The sequence below is a fragment of the Ananas comosus genome, linkage group 1 (assembly GCF_001540865.1).
Source record: "Ananas comosus cultivar F153 linkage group 1, ASM154086v1, whole genome shotgun sequence".
Lineage (NCBI taxonomy): Eukaryota > Viridiplantae > Streptophyta > Magnoliopsida > Poales > Bromeliaceae > Ananas > Ananas comosus.
Window position 1 is genome coordinate 3471303 of NC_033621.1, and position 20701 is coordinate 3492003.

The window sequence follows — 20701 nt, forward strand, 5'->3', positions numbered from 1 at the left end:
AAGCTATTATCAAGTTGAACACGAGCAAAATGACCCCAGCTCGTATTGAAAAATTCAGTTCATGTTCGACTTGTTTACTAATCGAGTGATTCGATCTCGGGCTCACTTCGAACCGAACACGAGCCGACTTGCAAACAGCGGGCTAGATTGCCACCCCTAGTGCCTATTTGTTTGGGTGAAAGTGGAGAGGAGTGAAGTCACTTTCGATCATAAACGATCACTTTCTCTATTTGTTTCGCCGTAATAAAAATACAATCGAAACTCGAGTTATCTGAAACAACATAATTAACTTCGTTCCGCCCTGGGCCGAAGTCAATTACGATAAAAAAAAGGTGAAAAAAATAATAAAATAATACAATAAGTAATATTAGTTATATTTAAAATATTTAATTATGTCACTAATTACTCTTTTTATTTAGTTTGCATATTTAAAATATGATAAAATTTGATTAGTTAAGTTTTAGTATAGTTTGACATTTCAAATATAATGAAAATTGATTAAATATTTATATAATTTTTTTACTTCAAAATTTTATTGTTGTATTATTATAATTTATGTATAAACAAATAAAAGTTGTTTATTAAATTTTTTAATTATATAGAAATATAATTATATTATTTTTATTTATTATTTATTAAGTTATTTATTATTTATATATAAATTATAACTTTACATTATTAAATTTCTATAAAACAAACTGTAGAATTGAAGAAATTTTATTTTCATAACTATAAAATAAATAGAAAGAAAAAAAAAATTGTTATCGAGTTTAATTTCAATCTAAAATTTATTTTAATTCAAAGTTTAATTTTGGTAAAACAAATAGGACCTGACCCTGCGGTTGTTTTAGGCTTTGACCCCGCGGGAGAGGGTTTCCGCAAGGAATCGTTTCTCTTGTTAAAAGTTGGGCAAAACAAGTTGGGTATCCGCAGGGGTACAGATTTGGATTTGGATTTGGATTTGGATTTGGGTTAGGTTTGGTGGGTGGCGGGTGGTGGGCGTTGGATGTGTGGGGCAGGGGATGGTGAGACGCGCGTCAAAATAAACCGATGCCCGGCGGATTCTGTGGGATCACACCGTGCCCATTTTCTTTTTTCTTTTTCTTTTCTTTTTTTAGCTTTTTGGTCCTTCTGCCGTCAAAATAGTGTAGGTCAACGACGCGCTCGGCGAGCATGTAGTTGTGCAGTATTAAAATCATAGTTAATTAATTTGAATACGATAAAAATTTGATATGAATAAAATTTATATTTTAATTTTTAAATTTGTTGAAAAATATGGTTTAAAAATCGGATTCGTTAATAATTTGTATATGCGATTTATACGAGAGTTTTATGTTTATTATATTATTTAAAAATTCGGAGCAAAAATTTATCTGTTCAATTAATTTATTTCTCACACAAACAAATGGGGGAGTGAGAGGTCCACTCCACACTGTCCACGAGCCTCGTGGACCCCGCTATTTTCCAACCCCGTATCGTCGTCCTTCCTCTTTTCTTCTTTTGCTGTAGTCCCGTCTTCGTTTTTTTCTTCAAAATCGAACGGGAAGGTTGCTCGACTGCTCACGACGAGGTGCACGAATCTGCGGAGCAGTGGTCGCGCATCATCGGTTCAAGAAATTTCAACTTTCTGCAGCCGTCCAATCCAAATTTTTTTTGAGAAATTTCATCTTTCCACCACAGCTCGATTCGAATTTTTTGAAATATAATTCGGGGAATCCGTTTTGCATGCGAATACTGAGCAAGGAAAGAAAACGCGTTTTATTCCGATTTTTTGGAAAAAGTTCGTAAACAGAGTGTTTTATTCGTTTTGACGATTTTTTGTGAATAATTCGCGTAATATATGCGAATTAACTAAATAAGATTAAAACTTATTCTGAAACATTTTTTACTAGATTAAATTCTTTAGATAGCGTAGCGTCAGCCCGAGTTTTAAATTTTCTCTCTTTTAGGGGACTCTGAGTTTGATTCCTATATTATGCGTCATCTAATATTCACCATACATATTTGTAGGGACTGTTAAGATTAATTTTGAACTGTTTTTCACTAATTGTCAATATTAATTTGAACCGTTTTCTAATATGCACCATATACGTGAGTATAGAGTTTTTTTTTTTTTAAAGAGAATTGTAGCAAACTATTCGCTTCGTTTATTTTTTAGAAATAAAATCAGTTGGAAATATAAAGCAACCAAACTTCGAACTCGGAATCTCGGATGCCAAACATCAAACCCTAAACGAAAACAAATAGGATATTTTTTTATCCAACTTTCTTATTATATGTAAAGCAATCTCCCCATCGTCCCAAACGGAGCGTCTAGTTCGATATCAACACCTCCAATCTTGAATATAGGAATTAACCTATTTGCTCTTTTTGATTGTTCATTCAATTTCTATTATTCATATTATTCACTAGTTCGATAGTTAAACTGTCAGTTCGAATGATTTAAAGCAGATTTTTGATTTATTCGCTTCAAGAAATTGAACCGAACGACTTTATAAAATGGGTCACAATTGGACTGATTTAAGCCGGCTAAATGCGATATCCACACTACTAGGATTGATGATTTTTAGTCTAATTAAAATTGAATTAGAATTAATGATTTAGTTAATTAGTTTAAATTCATGATTTTGTGACTTATGACCGTTAGGAAAATTGTCTTTGAATTAATCGGAATCTCTAATCCAATGGATGGAAATAGCTTATACAGTAACTAGTAAGATGTTTAAAAAAGAAAAGAAAAAAAAATTGGGCAACTGCAGTGAAGTATATTTGTAATATATACTGAGACATATTAGAAAAGAAAAGGAAAAAAAAAAAAAAGAAAACAATNTATATATATATATATATATATATATATATATATATATATATATATATATATATATATATATATATACATTTGAGTAAAACAAACAAGAAACCAAAATCATATATCTCTTCATTTGCCAGTAATATTCTACTTGATTTCCATATTTTTTATTACAATTTTTTTCAATACATCTCTTTATATGGCATCTCATATCTCTTAATTTGACATTAATATCTTTTTGAATAGAATGTTTGATTAGAATCCCCATCAATCGTATCTTCCTTATATTGGTAAAATGAAAATAACAAGCGTAAAACTTAAAAACAAATAATCAGTCGAGATTTTACAAATGAACTGCTAATTTCACACGGCATAGGTCTAGCTTAGAAATGCATTCTTCAAGCAACTTGTTTGATGCTTTAGAGCTAGCTCTGGGCACATGATATTATCTTGGAGCCCCAGAATGGAACATTTTAAGTTTCGCCATGTGGAGCCGCAAGTTCTGCTCTCCTGAAATATAAAATAAAACCAACAATTAAAAATAAAGTACATGCGTAGAAAATATCACAAATAATGTAGCATGCGTGTTTAAGAGATAAATACCACTTGGCGTTGTTCGCCACGTGGAGCCGCAGGTTCTGCTCTCCTGTAATGCAAAATAAAACCAACAATTAAAAATAAAGCATGTGCTTAGGAAATATCACAAATAATATAGCATGCGTGTCTAAGAGATAAATACCACATGACGTTGTTCGCCACGTGGAGCCGCAGGTTCTGCTCTCCTGGAAAGCAAAATAAAACCAACAATTAAAAATAAAGCACGTGCTTAGAAAATGTCAAAAATAATATAACTTGCGTGTTTAAGAGATAAATACCACTTGACGCTATTAAGCTTAATAGCTAATTGGGATCGAACTCAGGGCCTCAAAGAGAACTCGAAGCATGACTATGCTAATATACAATATCACTTGACACCACCCCATTATATATATGCCCTTATACCTAAACTTTTGTTAGGTTAAAATTTTCATCACAACTTGTACCTATCTCATCACCTTTGATACACATATATATACTACTAATTTGTAAATATGGAAATAGATATAAATGTTTTGAACATTTATGAAATGAATCTTGGTGATGCCCCAAATCTATAAGATGATTTAGTAATGATCTGATTCGCGTAGATTAACTACACATTTATACACTCCTTTATTAGTCAGTTTTTCTCACTAAAGAGCTAAACACCAAATGGCTTTTTTCTCCATTTTCAAATTATTATTATGAATAGTAATGATAATTTAAAATGGAGGTTTTTGGGGGAAAAAGAAATAAAAAGCGTTGGTGTGGGGTATTGCAAAAGTAATTTGCTAATTATCTTTGGTTCAAAAATGTCACTAAATAAAGAAGAAAATTACACAAACTATACATATATAAGATGCTAAATTACAAATCATCAAGCTGTAATATTTTGTCACCCTATGGTTTAGGGTTATAGCATATATATATTGTTACCTTATTTAATGGCAGATTTTTCTATAATAATTTAAAATAAAAATTACAAAACAGTAAAGTGCTATACTTTAAATCATATTGTTTTAAGCTACAATATGTATACATTTATCATGGATTGTTCAGAAAAAAATTTTGTTCAGAAAAAAAAAACAAAAAATGGATAACGAAAAACTCCTCTACGGGACCTTTAGATATCACGGAGAAATGCTCTCTCTATAAACTTGATTTAACAAAGATACGGAATTATACCAAGTAAGCACCTGCACCCTAACAACGAATGCTGGTAGAGCCCTTTGCTCACCAATCAAACCACTAGGGTGATTGAGCAAACTACGATGACGATGAAACTTTTTTTTTGAGAGCTAGGTAGCATGTTATTCACTTTATTTATTTATTTTAAAAATAAATTTAGCTAGAAATGTGAATCAACTAGTATTCGAACTTAGGAACTCAGGTACAAACCACCAAACGCTTTGCCATTTGCGTCAGGGACGGTCGGTGATGACGGTGAAAATAAGAAAAGAAATTGAAGGAAATGTCACTATCAGTCGAGAAACCTGTTAGCGAAGGTCAAAATTATAAGAAATAGGAAAAGGAAAGTGATACTCAAAAGCAGGATAGGAGAGCGGGGATGTATTTCTTACCGCCGTCAGTCGAGAATTAGTAGCAGATTAGGGTTGTATACTTAGATTTGGAGGCGTATATATATTAGGGCAGAGCGAGCAAGGGAAGGAAAATGGGGAAAGTTTACCCGAACATTTAAGCCGTTGTTTGGTTATACATAATTGTAACGACACTACAGTTATAACAAAGTGCAGATCCATATATGGCATTTGGTTTGATATATTTAAATTCAAGTGCTGTAATTAAAATGACACGAGGAGATCCAACTACAACAATTGGAACTACCCCCAAATTTGGGACAGTCCCAATTGCAGCAGCTAGAGAGATTAACTGTAAATAAAAACCATATGTTTACTGTGACACCCTGCTTTCTAGAGGGTGTCACTTATGCTAGGACTACTCTAGCCAAGCATGCTTAACCCTTTTAACTTCTTGGCTTAGCTACTGGCCAAAATATTATCGCCAGATTAAAAAAAGTTTTATTCATATTATACTTTATATATTGAACTATTCTAAATTCTAGAAGTGCCACAGTTTTCGTTAGACTCAAGTATACTTATAAGCACTAGGCAATATGAGACTTGCCGCGCTAGTCTTATCCAACTTTGTGGGATAGTCTCACTTTACTCACAATAATCGTTAGTCAGGAAGCTGTACTCTGCCTCTGTTGTATATGAAAGTTGTTAACAAATATTGGTTAAAAAATGTAGAGAATATATTTAACTAAATTTGACATAAAAATAATAAAATACATAAAAATAATTTAAAACGAGCTTTTAGTGATCTATCATGGAGACTTATATAATAATATATTGTGTCCTTGAACAAAAATATAGTACAATATAACGAATAAAAAAAACCACTATAAAATAGAAGAGTAGAGTGTCATTAAGCCAAATAAAATTTGCCTCCAATTACTGGTACTTTTATGCATACAATTGTATATATATAGAATTAGGCTGGAATACTATAAATAGTAAAACGTTTTTTTTACTATCAAGTTTTTAACCCTTGGATGAAAAATTGTAGAGTCAGGATGATATTAGTCGGTTAGAGTTGAGTGGTTCCCCTAGGGTTGAGTGGTCCCCACTGGGTTATAGTATTTAATTCAATGGTTACAAATAATGAAAAGAGTTGATCCAAAGGCTAAAAAACTGGTAGCAACAATGGAATTTTGCTACTAATAGTAGCCCAGTCCAACTATAATTATATAATATATTATATAAAATATATATATATATATATATAAATATAGTTGGGCTAGATCGGAGTACTATCGATAGCAACGGCTACATTGCCACCCATTTGTTTTGATGATAGGCCTCCAAATCGACGATCGCACCGTGAACATGATCTATACCACATGAAGTTCGTAGAAATCAAATTTCAATCTTTTTGATATCATTTGCCTAATGATCAAAGGGTTTCAAAGTTAATTTTAATGGTCATATGAGGCGTTTTTCTCGCTTTAACGGCGTAAAGATATCCAAATCAATTGAATTTTATTAGAAAAATTTTTAAACTATTTAAATAAGATCTATACTCTTGATCTTGACTACAAGACTCCTATCATCATTTTTTAGAAGAATATTCATTTTCAGCCGTTCATTTTGTGTCCACTCGGATGGATAGAAATAATATTGAAATGTAAAAATTTGATTCTAAATACTTCAAGTGGTATAGATCATTTCAACGATGCTGATCGTCGATTTTGAGCTCTATCATCGAAAACAAATATGTGGCAACGGAGCCTTGCTACCGATAGTTTCTAGCTCAACTCTCTCCTTCTCTCTCTCTCTTCTATATATATATATATAAAGAGAGAGAGGCGGGGGGGGGGGGAGAGTGAGCTAGAATACCTCTCTCTCTCTCTCTCTCTCTCCTATATAATATATAATAATATATATATATATATATATATATATATATATATATATATATATATAGGCTGGCTACTATACTTATATGAGTATATAGAGGCCTTTGTACTCATAAGTTTTTAGCCGTTCAGATGAAAAATATGCGGTAAGATGAAGAGTGATTACGGTTAGTTGATAGTGGGCCCCTAGTTGAGTGAGGTAATCATGTTGAATAGTATATAATCATTAACGGGTGAAAATATTAAAGGGTAATCGATAACAGCCAAAACATTATGAATACAAAAGGCTCTATACTCATAAGAGTATAGTAGCCGGACTCTCTCTCTCTCTCTCTCTATATATATAGAGATATATATATAATATATAGAGAGAGAGAGAGAGAGAGAGAGAGAGAGAGTCCGGCTGGAATACTATCGATAACACTAAGGGTTTTGTGCTATCGAGTTTTCCACCATTAGATTTAACTTTTTAATTATTTTTACCCATTAGATTATACTATTCAACCAACCACCCACTTAACCCTAAAGAGCCACATCATCTTAACAGCATATTTCTCGATCCAAAGGCTTAAACACTAATAGCACCAACAGCTTGGTGCTATTAATAGCACCAACAAAGCGCTATTGGTGCTATTAATTTTTTAGCCCTTGGATTGAGAGATGTGTAGTTAGGATGATGTGGACCTCCTAGGATTGAGTAAGTGGTTGGTTGAATAGTATAATCTAACGGATAAAAATAATCAAAAGGTTAAAATCTAACGGTGGAAAACTCGATAGCACAAAATTCTTGATGCTATTGATAATATCGATCCCAACTGGGCTCTCTCTCTCTATATATATAGATAAGTTAGGGCTACTATACACTTACGAGTATAGAACCTTTTATACTCATAAATTTTTGGTCATTGAATGAAGGACCGTGTGGTGAGGATGATAGCAGTCCCTACAGAGAGAGAGAGAGAGAGGGAGATAGAAGGTATTGTGTGCTATTAGGAGCACGGAGGTCTTCATGCTCCTAAGCCATTTTCGATGATAGAGTTTTCGAATTGACGATTGGCTTCGTTAAATTTGATCTACTATATTTAAAGTATCTGGAAAATAAATTTTGTAACTTTTTTATATCATTTAACGAAAAGGGTTTTTCAGCCGTTGATTTTAAACTCTTTCGATCACTGGGTAAATGATATCGAAAAATCGAAATATTTATTTTCTAAATACTTCAAATATGGTAGATCAAGTCTAACGGACTTAGTCGTCGATTTAGAAACTCCATCATTGAAAACGGCTTAGGAGCTCAAAGGCCTCCGTGCCTCTAATAATATACAAGACCTACTCTCTCTCTCTCTCTCTCTCTCTCTCTATATATATATATATATATATATATATATATATATAAAACTTTTTATGTATATATATGTATATGATGTAAGACGATAAATATTTTAGTTTTATAAGGAATGCATATAGATTTTTTTTTAGACAATGTAAATAAATTATACAGTGAAGAATTTTTTTTAAAAAATATATGAATGATGAATGAAAATTTTATTAATTTTTGATCACTTTCCGCCGTTAATTTACTTTTTTGATCATTTTCACCCGTTAGTTATACTATTCAACCAACCACCCACTCAACCCTAGGGGCCACATCATTCTAACCGCACATCTCTTATCCAATGCGCAAAAACTTGGTAGCCACCAATGACTTGGTGGCTATTAATAGTATATTAGCCTAATATATATATATTAATATTATATATATAATATATATATATATAAAATTATAATATATATATATATATATATATATAAATTATATATCATGTTTTGTTAGTGGTGTCTATGCTATATTTGTGTCCTATTTTTTTTTGAAAACTGTTGAGTCGTCGTGTCCGATTTGTGTCATATCTTTTATCTCATGTCAGCATTTGTACCGTGTAGTTCCTAAAAAATATATACGAAATAACGAAAATGTTAGAAGGGCTTACTCTTCGCCCTTTAAAAAAACAGAGTGTATGATTTATCTTTCTTCTAGAACAATTAAAAATGTATGAAGAAGCACTCAAGACATTTGGAAGTAGACCCTCAAACTTTTATTTTTTGATTAAGACCTTCTAGACTTCTATTTTTTTTTTTTTAATTTGAATCTTTATACTTAATTAACTTAAAATCCTTATCAAATTTAACGATTCCATTAGTCATTAATTATTAATTGGTCTAGTTTTATTAGGCTAAAAGTTAATTAAAGTCATTAAACTCGGTAAAATCACCATTAATTTTGGTGCGCTGGGGCTGAATCAAAAAAGAAAATCTGACGAGGCGGTTTCAACGTGTTCTATAGTTGAGGGGGTGTCCATTCATTTTCACCTTTCGCGTCGTTATGGAGATGCGAATCGAACGGTGAATAATCCTTTGGGAAGGTCCTGCGTGAACATTCCTTGCCCCCGTCGGACGAATGGAACATATACCACCGACCCTGTGTTGAGTAAAGGATTAATTTCAAACAGGTCCCTATAGAAGTATCAAATAGCATATGAATTCTTATAAAATATAAAAAATCAGATTAATTCTTTCAATAATTCTCTAGCACAAGTGGCAAAGGGTTTGATGACTGGTATTTGAAATCCCAAGTTTAAAGTCTAGTTGTTTTATATTTTCAACATTAGTGCGTAAAATAACTATTTTATTTTTATAAATTTGTTTCTGCAAAAAAGCTAGTTTTCTTTCTCACTTCTCGTCTTCGTCGCAGCACGTGTGACATGCTTCATTCTTGCCGCGACCAACGCCTCGTCTTCATCGTGATACGTACGGCATACCTCATTTTTGTCACCGCCATGAATAAAAAGGACAATATAAATTTCTAAACGCGACATCAATATTAGAATAAGATGTAAAAAGATAATTTTAATTCTTAGCTAATTATGGTTAGTTTTTTTAATTTATAGTTATTTAACTTTTTATAACAGAATGATATATTTGCAGACGGAAGGATTTGGAGGAATAAATTTGATAACTTAAATTTTTTAGAGGTACGTTTACTATTTGATATCTCTACGGGAGTTATATGCAATTATCCCTTGAACGAAAAACTCGTGTTGTGCCCTATATCTATTTCGTACACACAACTCCGAGGAGCGGCGCGGTTGTGAGAGAGGGGGAGAGAGAGAGAGGAGTTTAGCTTGGAATCGATCCATGGCGATGGCGTCGTCCCCAAAACCCGACACCGACTCCGAGTCCGAGGAGTGGAGCGATAACCCTAACTCTAGCGCCCTTCCCCTAGGGCGAAACGCTAACCCTAACCCTAACCCTAACCCTAACCCTAGCCCTAACCCTAGCCCCGACGACCCCCTCGGAGCCGCCCCCGTCGTCTGCCTCATGAGGTTCGCCGGCGACTCCGCCGCCGGCGCCTTCATCGGCTCCATCTTCGGTTACGGTGAGTGATTCCCCCTCAACTATACGCCGTTTTGAAATTGGCCCCTTAATTTTGGTATTTTCGATTCACGCCTCTTTAATTTCTAATATATTTTTTTAATGTGATATATTCTAGTTCATTTGGTAGAAAATTTTGTTGAATTTGATGCCTATATCATATATTAGATATTAGCAGTTAATTGCTCGTATTTTATCTGCTATCAAGTTAGAATTTGTTATTGAATTAAACGCTAGTTTTGCTAGATTTAATGGTTTAAATTACATTTCTGCAAATGAGACTACAATTAAGTAACGACCAATAGCTAATGGATCTATGAAATGTAACAAAATTTCTCATTTAGCTACGGATAAAAATTTAAATTAAAAAAAAAATTGGAAGTTGAGGGTGTGTTGATCAAAACATGTAAAATTATGATGCGTAATCCTAACCCTAGGTTATTCGCTTTTATGCTCTTCACCTCTGTAACTTTTCTCGTAACCATTGAGTTTTGAGGGTCATCTTTTTCCTTCATCTACTTCACATAATTGACATGTCCTATTACTTTTGATTTGCATGTTGCAATTTTCGTTGGTATAAGTTAGAACATTCTTGTGGTGAAAGGAGGCAACATTCAATTGTCGGGTATTTTTTGTTGTCGATGATGTTTCTAACTCATTGAGGAGATCTTCAGTCTACGCAACAGTGTCTAGAAAGCCATTATGAACTTAGGTAGAAAAAAATGATGTTTCGAGCTCATAGTTTGTATATAATTTTGCTGAGATATGTAAAGCATCTAGAAAATTGTGGATTGTGTTACGTGCTCATAGCTAATAAACAATTCATGTTTTGTGTTCCAAGCGAAAAAGATGAAATTAGTTCCAACAAAGGAAAGTCATATTTGATAAGAGATTGAAATCTTCTTAGTTTTTGCTTGCTCATTTTAGTGAGTTTCAGTTGGTGGAATTACTAACTCTGTCAATTTTAATAGGCAACTTTTTACATAATGCATTTCTTTTGTCAATGAAATGGAAATACGTCACATCGGCTGCTAAGCATCTGAAAATTTTACTGTGATAAAATGGGTTTTCATATTGAAAACACATATAGGCATTGGAAACAAGAAAGTTAACTCAACATTGTAGGAGCAAAAAAAATTGTCGAAATCAAGTATTAGCATAAACCAAATATTATCTTGAAAAAATAAATATGATGGAGTTACAGATGGACAAGATGTTTCAATTTCAAAACTAAACTAAATATCTTGTTGTTATTTGCTTATTACTTGTTTAATATCTGAGCATTTATTGAGTAGTTTATATGATTGAATTTTATTTTGTAAATTTACATTTAGTTTTTCTGTAACCCTAGATATTTATTGCATGTGTAATGTAGCAAAACATTGTAGAAGCAAAAAATGTTGAATTCAAGTATTAGCATATATCAAATATCATCTTGAAGAAATAAATATGATACAGTTACAGATGGACAAGATGTTTCAATTTACAAAACTAAACTAAATATCTTTTTGTTATTTGTTTTATACTTGTTCAATATTTGAACATTTATTGAGTAGTTCAGTGATTGAATTTTATTTTGTCAAATTTATATTTAGTTTTTCTGTAACCCTAGACATGCATTGCATGTGTAATGTGTCAATCCTTTCTAGTACCACTTGTTTTAGATGACGAATAACCAAGCTCGAAAGATTTACATGAAATCTGGTAAAATACTGTCTATCGAATCTCTTGAGTTAGTCGAGACGGATAATGGCTACTATTTGGGATGCATGTTGTGTCTAAAACCCAAATTGGACCTGGATTTTGTATAATCTCATGCAAAACCTAATTTTGTTTGAAAATACGTCCCGAACTGAGACTTTCTGCATGTATCATTTTTTATGTTTTTAAGGGTTGCTGGAAGTTATCTTGATTATTTTGCTAAAGTGGAAAATTAAGATGGTTTAGATGGTACAAATTGGAAGGGCTTTATGAGGCATGTGGATATTCAACTCACTGTCAAGATTGCATTTATTGAGGTCTAATGACTAATGAGAGACACATTATTGACATAGCAATGAAAATCCCCTTAGATTTAAGGAAGCCAGTAGATGAATTTATGAAGGAAACCTTAGGTTGTGGGTTGGCGGGCCTGAGATATTACTGCATGAAAGTTTTGAGGACTGATAGTGACAAATAAGATTAGATATAGATATTACTTCAATGATAGAGATTTGACCATCCTCTCATGGTTGGTATACGTTCAATGTTATCATTTTGCAATTGTCACAATTGCCCTATACTCTTGAGTGCAGGTGCAGATTTTCTCTTCCTATAATGTGACAACATCATTTACACCTAATCATCAGACATCGACTTAATAAGCAAGAAATTCCACCCTACGCGCTTGTATACATAACAAGTTAAATTCCACCCTATCTCCAGTTCATTGGCTAGAAAATTGATATGCCATTCTTCTATTTTCATGATTATGCCATAGATGGAAGGTTCTATGCGGAGTCTTATGATTTCCACATGCTATCATGCATTCATGCCCATCTACAGGCATATAGTAATAAAAGAGTGCAGTAATCTTTTTAGTGCAAATTCTTGGCTTGTCTAAAGTATTAATTAGAACAATATAACGTTTTGCTGAGGGTTATTTTCTGGAATTCGTTAATTATCTTGAAGTGGATGTATGCTTTTTATGGCCTGACATCATTCCCTGTAAATTTATCAGCAGTGGTGCATAAACTTATGCCCCTAGCTTAGTTGTCATTTTGTCATGGTGCTTTGTCATTCTGAAGTATGTAATTGTGCTGTAAGCTGCTCAAGTTTCACTTTCTCTATATATTGAAGCAGTGGACCATTATGGTTGATGATCACAATAATGATGATTAAAGTTGGACATAGCAGCATGTTGTTAAACATTCCACTCTTAATTCATGGTTTCTTTTCAGGTAAAGGATTGGTCAGTAAGAGAGGTTTCAAGGGCTCCTTTGCTGACGCAGGATCATCTGCTAAGGTAATATGCTAGTAATATTATATTCTTCTCAAGTTAATGGTATATACGTGACAATATTTTCGTGTGTGTTTTGTACTGTCTTATGTTGAATTCATGCTTGTTTGGATTATGCGTGACAATCTTTGCATTAACCTTTTGTACAAACTTTGATTGCACCTGTTTCTTGTGCCAGACCTTTGCTGTTCTTTCTGGAGTCCACAGTTTGGTTGCCTGTTTATTGAAGAGATTGCGAGGAAAAGATGATGGTGTGTCATCATTTGCATCTAGCATGTCTTGTTTATCATTGTTTTGTGACTGGATTAACCTATATTTCAAATAAACTTCCTTTTGTTCTCGCAGTCATCAATGCGGGTGTGGCAGGTTGCTGCACTGGTCTTGCTTTGAGCTTTCCAGGTACTTGTTTAGCTCTAATTAACACTAAAAGTGGAAGTTGCTGTATGATTATTGCCAGCTTTGTTGTTAGAATTGGAATACCATGAACAATGTATAAGTTTGTACATGCTTGTCTAACTGTGAAACATCATTAAAATCTGATATGAACGAGAAAAAAAAAAATTCAGTATGAGGAAGAGGCGGTCCAATTTGGTTGATCGGGTTACTTCAGCTCAAATGAGGTTGTAATTTTGCTACAATATAATAAGTTTTGATTTAATCTATCTATCCTAATTTTTTTTGTAGTTTTAGATGAAGTTTATTCTCTGCTTCCAAGTTAGATATATATATACCGCTCATGCATGAATCCTAAAGAGAAAAGAAACTACAGATTTATTGTATAGTAGCAGAAATGTTTTTCTTTTTCAAATAAAGAACATGGGACTCTTTATATATTGCTGCTTTTTTTTGTGTTTTTTTGTTTCCTTTTAAACATAAATTCTGTGTCATTCATCCTGGCGAGCTCAAGAATACTATCTCCAGGAAAAAAAAAAAAAGGAACAAAAAGAAAAGAAAAAAAAACAACATACAAGAAGTTACTCTTGGGCTATTGCTTTTTGTTGCCGAACAAATTCCATGGATGTACAGCCTACAAACAATCTGCTGTTCAGGAAACAAAAGTTGACAACAGTCCAATGCAATATGAGGTCTTAGGAGACTACATGCTCTGGACAGCTCTTTTGTCTGACAAATTATCCTGTATTTATTTCCAGGGGCGCCACAAGCTCTACTCCAGAGCTGTGTAACCTTTGGAGCATTTTCGTGTATAATGGAGGGGCTCAACAAGCAACAACCGGCGTTGGCTCTTCCTCATGCTTCTGCTCTCTTCGGAAGCAATACTAATGGAGGCCGCCAACAGAATGTCCTCCCTCCTTTCACTCTACCCCTACCTTGCGATCTTATGGAGGGATTCTCTTCCTTCTGCAGCTCCTTATCCAAGGATAAGAAGGCTACTTCCTCTTAACTTTTACAGCATCTATCCGGCTGCTTATTCACGTTTTATTATTCTTCAAAGTTGTGTAAATTTTGTGAGGAAGAGATAGAGGGCTTTAATTTTCCCGCATTTTACCTAATCACATTATGTTGGCGGCTACTTCGTTTTCGCTCATGTTAAATCTATGCTTTGGCGCATTTTTCTTAAATCTTTGTGGAATCTTATGCAAATGGTCAGTTCTCTCTACATTGATCTGAACTTCGAGGCGACAAAAGATGCCATTATTGTGTGAATAATTTGAGATTTTCGACCTCAAAATGCATTACTTGCAGTACTGAAAAGCATCAGAGTAGACTGATGTTGAAAATCTGATTAAATCTCAAGCTATCTCGGCCCCTTCAATTTTTTTCCAGTTTGGGTGTATATTTAGCCGTCCCTTTCTGGTGTGATGTTTCTTCGGCGGAGGTTCTAACCCTGCAACTTTGTTATGTTTTTCGACTTTTTCGGTGGCCTAAAACTTTGAAGCGTTTCTTTAGGCGAACGCATTCTCGAACCAGGCCTGTGTATTGCAATGGTGTTATCTTCTACAAATGTCCCAGAGGGAGGCTTTTGTTGTTGTTGCAGTAGTAGTAGTAGTAGTAGTAGTAGTAGTTGTTGAATTGTTTGGTGCCGCAGTTAATTGGGAGAACTCTTATTGTCTGTTTCTAATATGAAGTTTGGGTCTTTTACTCCTGCAATGTCACAGTATAGGTTGGTTTTACCTACCTTTTTAAGATAAGGTGGGTTTGGCAACACAGTAAGCAGAGGGTTGATGAGTTCACTCGATACCTAATTCTTACCTGTTCCCTACCTTCACTACTATTCTTTGTCATAAAATAAAGGGGGTGAAACCTCAGTGCTTACGCCTCGTTTGGTAGTGGGCCACCTACCGCCATCGCCTTGTGCCAAATAAGTTAAGACAGAAATCATATAAAGATATATATATATATATATATATATATATATATATATATATATATATATATATATAATTGTATTGTAGAAAAAAAATATTGATTGATAGATGAACTATTATGGGGTGTTGAGAGAAACTTACCCTAGATAAGCTTGTGTTAGGTATTTGAGTGAGTTGCTTAGCTTGCTTGTTTTCATCAAGGGTGGGTACTTGGCTGTGTCCCTGTGATCATTTCAAAATCCATTTAACCATTTTTTGACATGAAAATAAATTAATAGATGTACAATATCTAAATTGAAACATTAGATTTAAGTGCTCAAAATCTAGTTTTTTCTTAATTTCCACCATAGAAGCAGCAAACTTTTCTAAAAAACTCACTAAAAGCAAAAACATATATATATAATTGGGCCAAACATATGTCGGATTGTTGGCACTAACCATTAATCCCAAAAGTTCGAAGTATTAGAAATACACAACCAGTTCACTTAAGGCGTACAAACACAACGGCTACGGGTCTCGACCAACCTTACAACACTTTGAATATGACTCGACCCCATCGGCCTCCCCCCATTTTGAACATGACTCGGCCCAACGGCCTCCCGCAACAAGGCAGGATGCGGATCCCTTTAAACCAATAACATGCATGGACGCTAGTACTTTTTGGCATAGCTGGAACTTCTGTAGAAGTGCTATATATATATAGAGTATATAGAGTTTTGTTAGAATACTATCGGTAGTAAACGGCTCGGTTTACTATCGATTTGTTTTCGATGATAGAGCTTCCAAATTGATGATCGGCACCGTTAAACATGATCTAAACTGTTTAAACTATATGGAAATCAAATTTCACACATTTTCGATATTGTTCTCTTGTCCATCAAGTGAATAGAAAAATGAATTGCTGAAAATGAATATCCTTCAAAAAGTGATGATACAATTTTTATATTTGAGATCTAGAGTTTAGATCTTATTTTAAATAGTTTAAAGAATTTTCTAACAAAAATTTAGTTGATTTGAACTCTTCTATACGGTTAAACGAGCAAACGCACCGTATCGGCCATTAAAATTATAGATTCTGTGACTCTTTGATCGTTCAGTTAGTGATGCCAAAAAATCATGAAATTTGATTTCTAGATAATTTAAATGGTCTAGATCATGTTNAAGTTTTTAGAAATAAAATTTTAATTTTTTTCAACATCGTTTACTTAGTAAGTAAATTATGTCAAAATAAACGGTTGAAATTAAACAATATTTAAATTTTGAGAATAGAACTTTTAAATTCAAGATCAAGGATATTGATCTTGATTTAAATAGTTTAAAATATTTTCTATCAAAATTTGAATAAATTTAGATTATTCTATACCGTTAAACTACAAACTCGTCATATTAATCATTAAAAATTAATAATTTTGAAATGATATAATCATAAAGTAAACTATGCTGAAACAAATATAAAAATTTATCCCTAAAAATTTCAAATACTCTAAATCAGTTTTAACAGTATGGATTATTGATGTGAATATTTTAATATTGAAAATATGACTGTAGTATCGAAGTTTCGATACTGTAGATAGTATAGAAGCTTCGCTCTATATATAAATATAGCACCAAGTCATTGGTGTTTGTGGGTTTTTGGCCCATGGATAAAAGATTGTGTGGTTCAGATTATAATGACTATATATATATATATATATATATATATATATATATATATATATATATATATATATATTTTGAGTACATCTCTTGTGCTTTTGAAAATACGGAAACCTCCGTGTTTGTAAGTTGTTTACGACGATAGAAAATCCTATTCGACGATCAGCTTCATTAAGCATAATCTATACTATTGGAGTTATCTAGAAACTAAATTTCATATTTTTTCGACACCATTTATCAAGTGATCAAAATGTCTCAAAATTAACTATTTTAATGGTCGATGTGGCACATTTTTAAGTTCAACGGTGTAGAACAATCCAAATTACGTGAAACTTTAATAGAAAATTCTACTTAACATTAATAGTAAGATCAATAATTCTGATTTGAAATTTGAGTCTTTTATCACTATTTTTTATGAGGATTTTATTTTTAACCGTTCATTTTGAGGCTATTCGTTCACTAGACAAATAAAGTTAAAAAATTATGAAATTTGATTTCTAGATAGTTCCAATAGCGTCGATCATGTCTAACGAAATCGATCACCGAATTGGATGTCTCATCATCGAAAATAACTTACAAGTACGGAGGCTTCCGTACTTTCGAAAGTATAGGAGTCTCTCTCTCTCTCTCTCTCTCTCTCTCTCTCTATATATATATATATATATATATAGGTTAGGGTTATTATACTCTTAGGAAGATAGAATTCTTTATACTTATAAATTTTCGATCGTTGGATGAAGGGATGTGCGGTTAGGATGATAGTGACTTCCGGTTAATTTAATAGTAGTCCCCTAGGGTTGAGTGAGTGGTTGGTTGAATAGTATGATCTAATCGGTGAAAATAGTCAAAGAAATAGATCTAACGGCGGAAAACTTATGAGTACAAAGGGGCTTATACTCATAAGAGTATAGTAGTTGGACTCATATATATATATATAGAGAGAGAGAGAGAGAGAGAGAGAGAGAGAGAGAGAGAGAGAGAGAGAGTACGCCTTGTGTGCTATTAGGAGTACGGAGGCTTTCGACAATGGAGCTTTCGAATTAACGATCGTCTCCGTTAGATTTGATCTAACATATTTAAAGTATTTAGAAAATAAATTTTACGATTTTTTGATATCATTTACCTAGCAATCGAACGGATTCAAAATCAACAATTTTTAATAGTTAATATATCTTGTTTGCAAGTTTAACGGTGTAGAAGTATTCAAATCAGATAAAATTTTGATAGAAAATTTTTTGTATTATTTAGGCTTCGTTTGGGATTGCGTTACGTGCGGTGAGAAAGTACGATGGAAAAATATCCTGTTTGTTTCCATACGTAATATTGCGTTCCGTATATTGTGATGAGTCGGTTATGATATATTTTCCGCGTCCCACTGTAGAATGCAAAAGCATATCCCTATATGCTTTTTTTCTAATTCTATTTTATCTAACAGCGTCAGCTAGACCTCATTTGAGTCATTTATCACTATTTTTTTTTTGAGATTTTTATTTTCAGCCGTTCATTTTGAGGCTACTCGTTTACTAGGCAAACGAAGTCAAAAAATTATGAAATTTGGTTTCTAGATAGTTCCAATAGTGTAGATCATGTTTAATGGAATGGATCGCCGAATCGGACGTCCCCTCATTGAAAACAACTTATAAGCACGGAGGCCTCCGTACTTTCGAAAGCATAGGAGCCTAGCTCATATATATATATATATATATATATATATATATATATATATAGTTCGGCTCGTGTGTTTTTGAAAGCACCAATGTGTTTGTGCTAATTTTTTTGACCATTGGATCAATCCTAATAGTTCTCGCACAATACTGAATCCTGTTAAGTAACTATTATTATTTTACTTTTGATGCAATGGATAGCAATGGATAAAATGATAGGTTCTACGCTAAAGTATTGATGCTTTTAAAGGCTCAGTCGTATTATGCTCTAGATTTGGTTGCAAATTTCATGCTGGACCTGTTATTTCGTAATAAAATATACATAGCAAAACGTGCCAATCCTTAGAACGTGACTTTTTATGTCACCGAGTAAATTACCTACAGTAATCTTAATTAATTATATATAGTAAGATTAATTCCTAGGCCAGTGTAAAAGGTGTTTAATTTTGAATAACTGCTATCCTCTTACCTAACTCAAATTAATAAGCTTGTAAATGACCAAGTTTATATTTAGTATTGGAGATGTCAAAGATGCGTAATTGCGTACTGAAATAAACTATTGTTTATAAATTTTATCATCATATTTCTAGGTCAGAAACATATGCAAAATCTATATAAAAAAATTACTATAAAGAATTGAGTGATTCTCAGAAAATTAATGTTCAAGTTTATCTTTCATAGTTTGAGAGTCGTTAAATAAAATTACTCTGACGATTTGAATTTGATGAAATTTGAACCCAAAATTTTCTATTATGAAAGTATATATGCGAAACTACTGATTATTTAATATTTTTAATATTCTGTATTCGCACCAACCGTTCCTAGAGTAAGCGGCAAAGAACTTGTGGTTGGTACTCGAGATCCAAGTTCGAGTCCTAGTTGATTCATATTTACAACAAAGTTTATTTCTAAATAAAATAAATGAAGCTAAATTTATATCTAAATAAAATAAATGAAGCGGGTAGCGTACTATCTATCTCTCAAAAAAAAAAAAAAATTCTGTATTCGCAAGAAAGGTTTTGTTTTTTTGTTTTTTTGTGGCTGTTTTGGTTGATCAGCATCATCCACTAGAAACGAAAAATTAAAACCATTTACAAGTTACAACATCCAAAAAGTATTTTAAGGAAAACAACATGTTTCTATAATATTACATGTGCATCAATAAATCTAGTAATTAGCTTTACCGCAAAACATATATACCTAGGGCAATTACACTCACCTAAAAATGGCCTACAAACTGGTTTCTAGCTTTAATTTTAATTTATATGTTACCTACCATTAAATGACCAATTCATTCCCCAAAATAAAATAAATGGGACAAGTTCCTTATTTTAGATTTGGTCTATACAATTTATTTAAGATGATCAATAAAAATGCAATCGATCTATTCAGATGACCTGTAAAATTATAGTTGATCCAACGGTTATGATGTATCAGAACTCATTTTTTATGGACGGATGTAATTAAATATCCTTACATTCAGTTATTTATATATATAGTCTGGTTGCTATGCTGGTGCTATCAAGTTTTCTGCCGTTAGAATAGTTGATCCAACGGTTATGATGTATCAGAACTTATTTTTTATGGACGGACGTAATTAAATATCCTTACATTAAGTTTTATATATATATATATATATATATATATATATATATATATATATATATATATATATATAGTCTGTTCTATTCGGTGCTATCAAGTTTCTGCCGTTAGATTAATACCCTTTGTTATTTGTACCACCGTTAGATTATAATATTCAACCAACACACTTACTCACCCATGGAGCCCATATCATCC

At 32.8% G+C, this 20701-nt stretch overlaps 1 protein-coding gene across 2 annotated transcripts; it reads left to right on the top strand.

Moving 5' to 3' along the window:
• Positions 7195-14872, top strand: LOC109722168 (mitochondrial import inner membrane translocase subunit TIM22-2-like). Of its 2 annotated transcripts, XM_020250081.1 has the most exons (6): positions 7195-7212; positions 9985-10260; positions 13196-13260; positions 13433-13505; positions 13600-13653; positions 14406-14872. In XM_020250081.1, the coding sequence occupies exons 2-6, from the start codon at positions 10020-10022 to the stop codon at positions 14654-14656; spliced, it is 684 nt and encodes a 227-aa protein (XP_020105670.1). In that variant the 5' UTR covers positions 7195-7212; positions 9985-10019; the 3' UTR covers positions 14657-14872. The 2 variants fall into 2 exon arrangements, with proteins under 2 accessions (XP_020105670.1, XP_020105660.1); XM_020250071.1 differs by lacking the exon at positions 7195-7212 and having other exon boundaries at positions 9944-10260.